Here is a 12,166-nt window from a genome sequence, read left to right as displayed (position 1 = left end):
GATTAAAAGAGGTTGAGTCCAGTAGAAACGCCAGCCATCGGTTCTGAGCTTCTGCCGGTCACACAAATGTGAATCCTTCAGGAGGAAAGCACCACAAATATTCCTGAAACTGAGACGCTCAATGAGAAAAGGTCCATAAAACAAGTCTGATTGATATCTTTACTCACACACACACATAAAGCATTTTTCATTATCAAACCGGTTTAAATAATTGCTTTTCCTAACGTCAAGACATTTGCATCTTTCCAGGATGCACATAAACCACAATAACACAGTTGAATTAAATAAAATAAACCCAAAACAAACAAGAAAACAGTGAAATGTTCAGATCATTGGAGCTTTAAGACATTCATCCAGTGTTTCGGAGGCAAGAGAAACTCACACAAGTTGTGCAAACACACATTTTTAGGTCCCGTTCGTTTGAAATGTTTTGAAACAAAAGAGTGCAAAGACTAAAAAACAATCAAAAAAGAATGTTTAAAAAGTGTAAATTCCATCACCATAGCAAACAAACGTAACATTCTATTCTAAAGTAAGTAACATGGCAACCAGGCGCTTCCGTGATTCCGTTTCTGTCCGAGAGTAGCTTATCATTATAGAAATGTAATATTAAATATCATATATATATATATAAATATGAATATATAATATAATCTTTCATTGAACACACCTAATATCTCTTCTGTCACAGTGAGATCATTCGCTTTCCCTTCACTGATTCGCTCACTCACTCGTCGTCGATGAGTTTCTCGGCTCCGTTCTCGGTCTGCCGAGAGTCTTCCTCTCCTCCTCTGCTCGTCTCCTCTTCCTCCTCGTCCTCATCCTCGTAGGAGAGGCTCTGTCCACCGTAGTTGATGGTGGTTCGGGACAGATCCACCTCGATGGGGAACACGTCGGCCTCCTTCAGGACGCCGTAGCAGTCGTCGTAATAGCGGGACATGCCCGAGACGAAGCGCTGCAGCTGGAACACGATGTCCTGAACTGAGGGGGGAGAGTAAAGGGTTAAAGTAAAGCAGGTAATGCGCTCTATTGTCTCCACCTACTCAACACACCGTGTTTCTGGTCCAGGAGTTCGATTTTCTCCAAAACGTCCTTTCGCATCTTGGCGAATCGCGCACGAGCTTCCTGTCGACAGCGCAGGATCAAACGGTACTCGTAGTTACCGGTGCTGACGCGGTACAACGGGTCTCCCAACGCCTGACACACACACACACACATACAGAGAGAGAGAGAGAGAGAGAGAGAGAGAGAGAGAGAGAGAGCGAGAGAGAGAGAGAGAGAGAGAGAGTTAAAGAGGTCATTCTCATTATTTGTTTCAATGAAGTAAAATATATATTAAAAATATATATAAATAATAATATATTTTCCAGAGCTGTATATACAGACAATACACAAATATAAGAATGCATTTATGTAAAAAATGGTTAATATATTTTAAAATACATATAATATTTTAATATGCAATAGTCTTTCTGCATCATCATTTTCGCCTGATTGACAGTAGCAAGCAGAAATATTTTGTATGCAATCACATTTATTATAAATTAAATGGGTTAAATATTTATATCAAGGGTTAAATATGCATATATAACAAGCCCTAAATCTCAATTTCATAAAAATAGAGCTTTTATCCATGATTAACAGTAATACAATTATTTTTTTAATCATATATATTTAAAATAACCGGGCACACTGGCAAAATCTAGCTTTATTTAATGACAATATTACTGAAAAATGCTATATTGAGTACATCTACAAATCTTAGGGTGCATTTGAATTAAGGGTTATTTACTTATTTCAATTCATCTTTAAATTAAATGGCATCAGGGATTCTGCAGATTTTATGAAGGTAAATTTAAGATCTTTTTTAAAGGCCCATTCAAATTTAAGGGAACACAACACATCATTATGTTCTCTAAATGTGAATGTCTAAGCATGCAATGAGCTGTATTACTGACAGACATCTTCACAAGTCCCTGTGGTCCAAGTCAAGTCTCAAATCTTTGAGGTCAAAGTCCAAGTCAAGTCTTTGATGTTCTAGTCTCGTCTCAAGTCTTTGAGGTTCAAGTCAAATAAAGTAAAGTCAAGTCTTGTCTAAAGTATTTGGGGTCCAAGTCAAGCAAAGTCAAGTCTTGTCTAAAGCATTTGGAGTCCAAGTCAAGTCAAGTCTCGTCAAGTCTTGTCTCAAGTCTCTGGGGTCCAAGTCAAGTCAAATTAAGTCAAGTCTCGTCTCAAGTCTCTGGGGTCCAAGTCAAGTCAAGTCTTTGAGGTGCAAGTCAAGTCAAGTTTCAAGTCTTTGGGGTGCAAGTCTCAAGTCTTTGAGGTACAAGTCATGTCAAATCAAGTCAAGTCAAGTTTCAAGTCTTTGGGGTGCAAGTCAAAAGTCTTTGAGGTACAAGTCAAGTCAAATCAAGTCTCAGGTCTTTGAGGTCCAAGTCAAGTCAAGTCTCAAGTCTTTGGGGTGCAAGTCAAGTCAAATCAAGTCTTTAAGGTCCAAGTCAAGTCAAATCAAGTGTCAAGTCTTTGGGGTGCAAGTCAAGTCAAATCAAGTCCAAAGTCTTTAAGGTCCAAGTCAAGTCAAATCAAGTCTCAAGTCTTTGGGGTGCAAGTCAAGTCAAATCAAGTCCAAAGTCTTTAAGGTCCAAGTCAAGTCAAATCAAGTCTCAAGTCTTTGGGGTGCAAGTCAAGTCAAATTAAGTCTCAAATCTTTGGGGTGCAAGTCAAGTCAAATCAAGTCCAAAGTCTTTGGGGTGCAAGTCAAGTCAAATCAAGTCAAGTCTTTGGGGTGCAAGTCAAGTCAAATTAAGTCTCAAATCTTTGGGGTGCAAGTCAAGTCAAATCAAGTCCAAAGTCTTTGGGGTCCACGTCAAGACAAATCAAGTCTTTAATGTCCAAGTCAAGTCAAATCAAGTCTCAAGTCTTTGGGGTGCAAGTCAAGTCAAATCAAGTCTAAAGTCTTTGGGGTGCAAATCAAGTCTCAAGTCTTTGGGGTGCAAGTCAAGTCAAATCAAGTCTCAAATATTTGGGGTGCAAGTCAAGTCCAATCAAGTGTTTAAGGTCCAAGTCAAGTCAAATCAAGTCCAGTCTTTGAGGTCCAAGTCAAGTCAAGTCAAATCTCAAGTGTTTAAGGTCCAAGTCCAGTCAAGTCAAGTCTTTGAGGTCCAAGTCAAGTCAAATCTCAAGTCTTTGCAGTCCAAGTCAAGTCTTTGAGGTCCAAGTCAAGTCAAGTCTCAAGTCTTTGTGGTCCAGGTCCAGGTCCAGGTCCAGGTCAAGTCAAGTCAAGGCTAAAGTCTTTAGGGTCCAAAATTCTGTTTGGCGGGGAAAGAGTTAAGAAAAATTCTGATCAGAGTGACTATGTCAGGGTCAAAGTTTAAATTAAACTGAACTCCAAATCACGTTATAATCATTGAACAGGTTAAGGCAGTTTAAACAGTAACAATATACTAAGAGTTGAAAAATTGCCAGATGACTTCCCTCACGCAAGGTTTAGTTAATGGACGGAGTGAGTGAACTTACGATACAGCTGTACTCTTCATCGTCCATCTCCTTCACCTTCAGACAGTACGACTGAAACACAAACACATCACCATAAAACACTGGTAAAATCCCTCTCTCTATCATTAAATGATGAACAAATCCTCGGGCTGCTTTCATACCAGATACTCAAACTTGACGTCCAGGTATTTGCGGATGGTGAGTTTGGTGTCTGGAATGGCCTTGTGAAGATACGTGTTCAGATCATGCAACATCTGACAGACAGAAAGACAGACAGCGTTATTAGTTAACGCTTATCTTATTAAATTATTTATTTTAAACAGTGTTTGCATTGTGTCTTTAGTTCTTCTACACCATATATTTTGTCTATGTGCATTAAGGTTCCTCCACATTCATCTCTATTACAGTCTAGTGTTTGTCGGGTTATTACCAGACCAAGCTCAATTTAAGATTAAACATTAGTCTGGGGAGTCTGTTCTGTATTTTCTACTGCACAAGAGGCATGATCAACGGCCATAGTTCAAATGACTCTGAACGCAATTGGATGCTTCTTCAACCAATCAGACCACAAGAGGAGTGATCAACGGGCATAGTTCAAATGACTCTGAACGCAATTGGATGGTTCTTCAACCAATCAGACCACAAGAGGAGTGATCAACGGGCATAGTTCAAATGACTCTGTACGCAACTGGATGGTCCTTCAACCAATCAGACCACAAGAGGCGTGATTAACGAGCATAGTTCAAATGACTCTGTACGCAATTGGATAGTCCTTCAACCAATCAGACCACAAGAGGAGTGATCAACAAGCACAGTTCAAATGACTCTGTACGCAACTGGATGCTTCTTCAACCAATCAGACCACAAGAGGAGTGATCAACGGGCATAGTTCAAATGACTCTGAACACAATTGGATCGTTCTTCAACCAATCAGACCACAAGAGGAGCGATCAACGGGCATAGTTCAAATGACTCTGAACGCAATTGGATGGTTCTTCAACCAATCAGACCACAAGAGGAGTGATCAAAGGGCATAGTTCAAATGACTCTGTACGCAATTGGATGGTCATTTGACCTATCAGACCACAAGAGGAGTGATCAACAAACATAGTTCAAAGAGACTCTGTACGCAATTGGATAGTCCTTCAACCAATCAGACCACAAGAGTGATCAAAGGGCATAGTTCAAATGACTCTGTACGCAATTGGATGGTCATTTGACCTATCAGACCACAAGAGGCGTGATCAACGGGTACCGACCCATCACTTCTCTATCCGTCATCGTGTTAAACCCGCCAATAGCGCGCCAGGTGGATAAGCCAGTCTGTGATTGGTTCCCACAAAGTGTAACAGATGCAGGAGAAATTAATGTACAGGTTTCCAGACTGAGTTGCAGAGCGAAATCAAATCACCGGCAGATCAGGCTGGGTTTACCCAATCTAGTCAAGTGTCTCAGTAAGAACATGAAGTGGTTTCAGATTGATCGCTCACGGGTTTGATGGTCTTCAGCAGCTGGATGCCGAACTTCTCCATGTTTCGATGAGCTTCGGCAAACTTCACAAAGGCTTCGCTGGCGGCGGCCTGCGGCTCACGGACGCCGATGACGGAAAACACGTCGCCAAACGCTGAGAGAGAGCAAACAAACATCACAATCACACAACAGGTGGAGTCTGTCGGTGGTTATTATCTGAAGTTACTGGTGCGTTGTGTAACTAGAGGCCATATTTTGTACATATTTATAGGCACCTTGGGGCCTATTGTACAAAACCCGGATAAGGGATTAAGCCAGGATATCTTGGTTGATCGTGGCTCAATTTATCCACTAATATACCGTAATCTTTCATTATCGTTATCGTTCTTGGTCTGAGTGTGCCTTCAGGGTACGTTTACACAACAGCGGTGTACTAAATTTAGCATACAGATGACAAGATCACCAAGATATCCCGGCTTAATCCCTTATCCTAGTTTTGTGCAATAGGCCCCTTGGTATAGTATTTCTGTTTTGTCCAAAACATCAACCTACCAAGGGACTACAGAAGAAAATGATCCAGTGTTGGCTAAATCTGGTGCACTTTTACATATTTTATGTATTATTATTGTGTATTGACCCTGATTAAATAAATAAATACAAATTAATTAATTAATTAATAAATTGAATGCATTACCAGTCTACTATTATTTTATTTATTTTTTACAGCAAACTAGTTTTCTTGTCTATAAAATGCACAATATTCAGGAGAAAGTGAAACTGCATCCCATGATGAACCAGATTAATGACCATTGGTTGCATGCAACCTCTTACAATTTGTTCCTGTATTACAATTTGTGTTATTTTCAATTATGCTTAAACTCTTAAAGTATCACAATCTGACAAGATACAGATAATGTGAAGGTTGCTGTTCATTTGCATTGAGTTTCATTCTTCTTAACATTATCAGTAAAGTCCCTTAAACCACAGATTTCTCCGTCACTGTAAATGAGACATTGTTTTGTGTGTGTGTGATATCTGACCTCTGTGAGTGTGAGAGAGCTCATAGAAAGCTCTCAGGAGTCTCTTGGTGTGCTCCATCAGCCCTAAACAGACACAAACACTCAGGTTATTTCCATGCCAAACCACTGGTTTAATGCAGCATCAGTGTGAATAAACGACCTTTATAAAGTTCAGCCGTTTTCTCCAGCTCCTCCAGCCTCTTCACCAGACCATCTGAAAACACACACACACACACACACACACACACACACACACACACACACACACACACACACGACTATTTGTTTGCATGTGTTGTTTAATGTCTTGAACTAAAAGAAAACCTTAATATCCCATCCACCACACTAGCCATTATTTTTATTGGAAGGTGAATGTCCAATGTCCAAGCATTAATGGCAAGGAAACCCCTTAGGCTACTTAAGCGGCACGGATATGAGGTGTGTGTGTGTGTGTGTGTCAGATCTGCTTCAAGGTCTTCATGATAATGTAGCATTTCTGTATTTAGAATCCAGTATTACTGTAATCCTATTGTCTTTTATGAGTTTAATAAAGAAATCTTTCTCGTCTTCTCTGCAAACAAACGTCATCTGTAGAGAATGATCGACTTTTACGCGCCAGGTTGACGCATAGAGAGAAGAGCGAAATGTTTGAATTTGCATGGTAACTCAAATGGTTTTTGACCTGTAAATGCAACAAAAAAAAAACATTTCCATTGCAGTTTTGCCCATTTGAAAATTTGCGAAATTGCCGCGTTTCCATTGGGCATATTTTCAATTCACAATTTCAATTTGCGCAATTTGAAGGGTAATGGAAACGCAGCAACTGACTCGGTATTTCCACCTACGTTAAGCGTAACTTCCATCAAAAACCTTAATTTCTTTTCGACTGAAGAAAGAAAGACCTGGACATCCTGGACGACATGTGGGTGGGAAAATCACCAGTAAGAGTTTATTTAAAAGTGAACAGAGAGAGAGAGAGAGAGAGAGAGAGAGAGAGAGAGAGAGCGAGAGAGAGAGAGAGAGAGAGATCGAGAGAGAGAGAGAGAGAGAGAGAGAGAGAGAGAGAGAGAGAGAGAGAGCGAGAGAGAGAGAGAGAGAGCGAGAGAGAGAGAGAGAGAGCGAGAGAGAGAGAGAGACGGTCTGACCGTTGCACAGAATGGCTCTGCTGAGTCCCAGAGCGTCTGCGGTTCCTGAACTCATGTTCTCCACCAGACGATGCTTCACCTTCTTCAGCACTGACACACACAAAAACACACATTTACTGTCAAAATACACACACACAAACTTTAGTACTATATAAAATAAACCATATAAAAAAAAACTTTATTTGACGTGAAAATGCGACATTCTGATATAAATGTTTTCATTTGATTACATTTTTTTAAAGACTGCTTACATTGCTAAAGTTTTATGAATGCAATTGATTAAACAATGTTTTTGGCGAGTCAAATCTATTAATCCAAATGGATAAAAATAAAGAAATTATAAATGGCTTAAATAGACACAAACGCCCGTCTGCATCCATTCAAACACAATGAACATTTATTTGAGTTTTACCGATATCCAGAGATTTGCCCTGCTTGGGGTCGGCCTGCAGTTTATTATACTGGATCACGACTTCACCCTGCAGACCACACACACACACACACACAAACATAACACACTCTTATGATTCCTGCATTGTAATTTGACTTCAGTTCAGATGATCTTTCACATGATTAAATCACGTATCCTGCATCTAACACGGTAAAAGTGCTTTTAATAACACGTACAAGTTTCACATGATTGCCCTCGAATGAGTGTATAAAGTCAAACAATTTGTTAATAATGACAAAAACACAAATAATTGATATGCACAGTTTAGTACCTAACAACCGCCTAATCTTTACTAAGACTTGCAGCTAGATGTAAATCAAAATTCATCTTTTTCAAACATCACGGGTTGTTTCAGCCGGCAAAGCCTTAAAACATTTCCAAAAAGCTTGAGTTATTAAACTGATATCTACAGATTTCTTCTAGAACGGACATGACGTCGCCACATCAATGCTCATTTAAAAGTAAGAGCAGTGTGCTGTGCGATTGCGGTAATATTTCACTGTAGGGCTGTCGAAATTAATCGCTTCTCCGATGTATCGCAATGCAGACGAGGACGATTCTGTATCGCTTCAGTAATAGACCATAACCGGTTATAATGTTACTGACGTCACGTATAATGTTATTTGTCACACACGTGTATTGTCGCGGTAGCACACAATGGCAGAGCGAGTTGAGAAGCGAGTGATTAAAAATGCTCCAGCTACTTTAAAAGTCGACATTTTGGCTTTTATGAACAACCCGGAGAACCTGGAGAACACACACACGTGCTGTGTGTAAATCAAAGTTATCTGATTTATCAAAACTATTTCATTCACACTTGGGCGCATAAACGTGTCTCTGAAAAACAGATATAAATCCGATCTTCAGTTCCCGCACTATACGCAGATTTAACGGAGTTGACGTCCCTGAAAACAACAGATATGAGCTGCGTTTATTAATCATCAGATAATTTCACAATCACAGGCCACAGCACGGGTCAGATCATTCAGCTTCTGCACTTTAATGAAGATAATCATCGAAGATGATTGTGTTCAGCACCTACGACTTTACTTTCGGTTTAATTTGCGGTAGTTTGTGCGCCGATACGTGCTGGATAGTGCCGTCATATCGGGGTATAACACGCTCTCACACGTTTATTTTTTTAGTATTGTTGGGATGAGTTAAATTGACATTCGTGGTACAACATCCAGATGCATTTAGACTTCAGCATTGCCTGTAATGTGACCCAGACCACCTCCTGAAGTGACTTTTAGTATCGTGTGTGTTTGCTCTAAATGCTCCTGTCGTCTTCTGTGCCCAGACTTGAGTTTTATTTGATAGATTCAAGACGCCTGTTTTCTTTGAGCAGGTCAAATGAAAGGTTCAGTTCATATAACTGACTGACTAAATTGTATACGTGAGGATGCAGTGAATCGTGATAGTGAATTGAACCGATTCGTTGACATGATAATCATAACCGAACCGTGCGACCAGTGTAGGTTCACACCCCTATTTCCCTGGCATTAAATGGACATTTTAAAGGTTGTTGTACCTGCACCGTCTGGATCATCTTGGCCACCTCCACTTTAGTCTTTCCTTTCACCGGTCTGCCATTGACCCCAGTGATCTCGTCTCCGGCGGCCACAGTCCCATCCAGAGCGGCAGGAGTGTTATCAAACACCTGAACACACACACACGAGATCGACACATCAGACCAACAGCTTCACACAGGGCAAAACTAATGACATGAAGATAGTACGCCTACACAGAAATAAGATTTGAGTGACTTGAGTATTATTGAAATCTAAATATATCTTCAAAACATCTGTATGCAGATGTGAGAGTGAGCATGTGACCTGTACGATGTAGAGACACGGGCAGAACTGAGCTCCGCCCCCAATGCTGATCCCAATCAGGTTCTGGGAGTCTTTCTTCAGAGTCACTGTTCCAGGAACTGTGGGAATCCCACTGGAAACAAGCACGACACCACATTAAATACTGTCCATCTTCATTTTTTATACACTAGATGTTGCTTTCGCACTTTCCCATTGAGAATGAGCAGCAAATTTCTATCTGGATACCCAAAAAGAAATCTGTTACCCATTCTCAATGGGAAAATGTATAATATATAAGTTATATTTTACCACACTGTCTTCAAATTTACCTCCAAAAAAAAAGGAAAGACATCATTTGATGTCGGAGATGTGACTTTGGAACAAACCATTGCTGAGTTTTTATAGGGAGTAACACAGTTGACACTGATTTCTCAGACACACACACACACACACAAAATGGATGATATAATGTAGAGCAAAATACTTTTAAAAACACCCCTCATAATTTAACGATTCTTTTGGACAAACATTTATAAGAGATATATTCAGAAACATGCATTTTAGTGCTAATCTGAAGATCAAAATATTTTGCGAGATAAAAGATAGGTCTCTGTTAGATATTTGTATTAAATTAATAAGAAATGTCCCCTGATATAACATAAATCATTGCTTGAAGTGAAAAGTTAATGAAAAATTGGTAAAATTGATAATTGAGTTCACGGACATGAAATGTACCCCTAATATTACAGAATGACTCAAATATACTATTTGATGACATGCAGCGCAGTAACTGTGACTTGCAGAAATATCTCTATTTCCTTCACAACTGTAGAAAGCCCACAGGATGTGACAACATCATCATATAAAAACTAAATTATGAATTATGATACTCACAGTTTGTCCTCTTCGAGCTCATAGTCCATGTCTGTGAACATGATCAGCTCTTCTGTGTTCAGTGTGTGATCAAACTGCCTTCATTCATTCAGATGCCGCCCTCTCAAACTGTATAACACAACAGTATTAATACAACTCACGGTGTAAATCATGTGCGCTGACATATATTCAATATGCTGCTCATTATCATTATTGTATGTTGTTGTTGTTATTATCGCAGTTGTTATTATGAGTTGGCGACAGGTGTTTGCGCTAATACATCATTCTGGCGTCTCTCTTACCGCTCCGTCGATGAATATTTCAAGTATAAAGATGCCGCTAGCATGTGAAATTTTAGACACAATGTTTCAGTGTTATTTTATGAAGATATTTCGATAAACATTGAGCTTTTTTAGTCTGAACACCAGTCTGCAGGATGTTATTTTTTCTTCTGCTGGTGTTTAATGGAGGCTGGAAAAGCCCAACGTAACGTCCGCGCGCATTTCCGCCTCCTACTGCACTGGAGGGTGAAGCAAAAATATTATATTATATTATGGAGTGGATTGATGTAATATTACTGATTTCACAAGGAGTGAGATATTGTTAAGTCGCATTAATCTTAAAACATTTCTCTTTTATAAGCAACACAGTTTTGAAGTATTCCCACAGTCACTAAAGATCTTGCTTTCCAATTGCGTACAAATTATGATTTATGATGTATTTTTAATATCCATGTAGCCTATATGCATATATATATATATATATATATATTAATATAATTCAGGCAGTTTTGCACTACTTCATATATTGTAATCTAAAAGTATATACACTTAATTAAGAGACTGTTACATGTTAAACGCAAGCATTTGTTTACAATAACATGCAGCCCCCCAGGATTAAAAAAAAAAACCAATAAGATTCATTAGTTAACTACATTAGTTACATTAACTAATAATGAACTGCACTTATTTAGCATATAGTTATCTTTGTTAATGTTAATTTCAACATTTACTAATGCATTATTAAAATCTCGTTAACATTAGTTAATGCACTGTGAACTAACATGAACAAACCATGAACAGCTGGATTTTTATTAGCTAATATTACCAAAATATTAGTAATCTAATTATAATATTAGTTCATTTGTTAACTAATGCATTAACTAATGTTAACTAATACAACCTTATTGTAAAGTGTTACCAATATTTTTCTTTGCATTATTTATATTTTGTATAGTCAACATAGTTATTAAAAACTATTAAGATAATTTATTCATAAAAACACACGTCGTGATTGGCTACATTATAGTCAGTGGTGGAAATGGGCGAAATTCACTGGGCAGACTGTAGTTTGGAAATGTATGTTTTTTGTTTAGTTTTTTTTTTTTTTTTTTTGGGGGGGGGGGGGGGGGGGGGGGTTATTATGTGTTTAATAATAAGTGTTTCTCGGTTAAGGGTAGGTAAACAGACGTGCTGAATTGGAGACGATAAAAGTGAGTGGGTCTAATATCATTATCATATCAATATCATATCAAGACCCACCCAAGTGCCCCCCCCCCAACACACACACACACACACACAATGGTTCTGACTATGTGTGAACCTTAAAGTTACAATTTTCCACCATGTTAGAGATATGAAATGTTACTTAATTAAATAAATAAAATAATAATTGTCAGTTAAACTGTTGCCTGCCACCCACCATTTCAGTATTTGCTATGTCCAAGGAAAAAAGTACTAGGCCTACTATAAAAATACAGAAAATAACAAATAAAGAACCAATAACTTGAATACAAGCAGCAGCACAAATAAATACTGTCAAGCAAACATACTGATAAAATAAACAATGCTTTTCAGTTTTTTTAGGAAGGTCTAACATTAGTTTTTAGGTACAGAAATT

General features: G+C 38.7%; 1 protein-coding gene across 1 annotated transcript; it reads right to left on the bottom strand.

Annotated features, from left to right (window-relative positions):
• Nucleotides 1-145: 145 nt before the first annotated feature.
• Nucleotides 146-10,752, bottom strand: pick1 (protein interacting with prkca 1). Its single transcript, XM_067455530.1, has 13 exons — nucleotides 10,570-10,752; nucleotides 10,289-10,396; nucleotides 9,416-9,527; nucleotides 9,112-9,240; nucleotides 7,542-7,608; nucleotides 7,130-7,219; nucleotides 6,145-6,198; nucleotides 6,006-6,068; nucleotides 4,986-5,119; nucleotides 3,657-3,749; nucleotides 3,517-3,567; nucleotides 1,053-1,197; nucleotides 146-981 (listed from the first exon to the last, which is right to left on the bottom strand). Exons 2-13 carry the CDS (start codon nucleotides 10,327-10,329, stop codon nucleotides 728-730), a joined length of 1,233 nt encoding a protein of 410 aa, XP_067311631.1. The 5' UTR covers nucleotides 10,330-10,396; nucleotides 10,570-10,752; the 3' UTR covers nucleotides 146-727.
• Nucleotides 10,753-12,166: the final 1,414 nt, after the last annotated feature.

Source organism: Pseudorasbora parva, chromosome 2 (genome assembly GCF_024679245.1).
Source record: "Pseudorasbora parva isolate DD20220531a chromosome 2, ASM2467924v1, whole genome shotgun sequence".
Classification (NCBI taxonomy): domain Eukaryota; kingdom Metazoa; phylum Chordata; class Actinopteri; order Cypriniformes; family Gobionidae; genus Pseudorasbora; species Pseudorasbora parva.
This window is presented reverse-complemented; position numbering and strand designations above follow the sequence as displayed.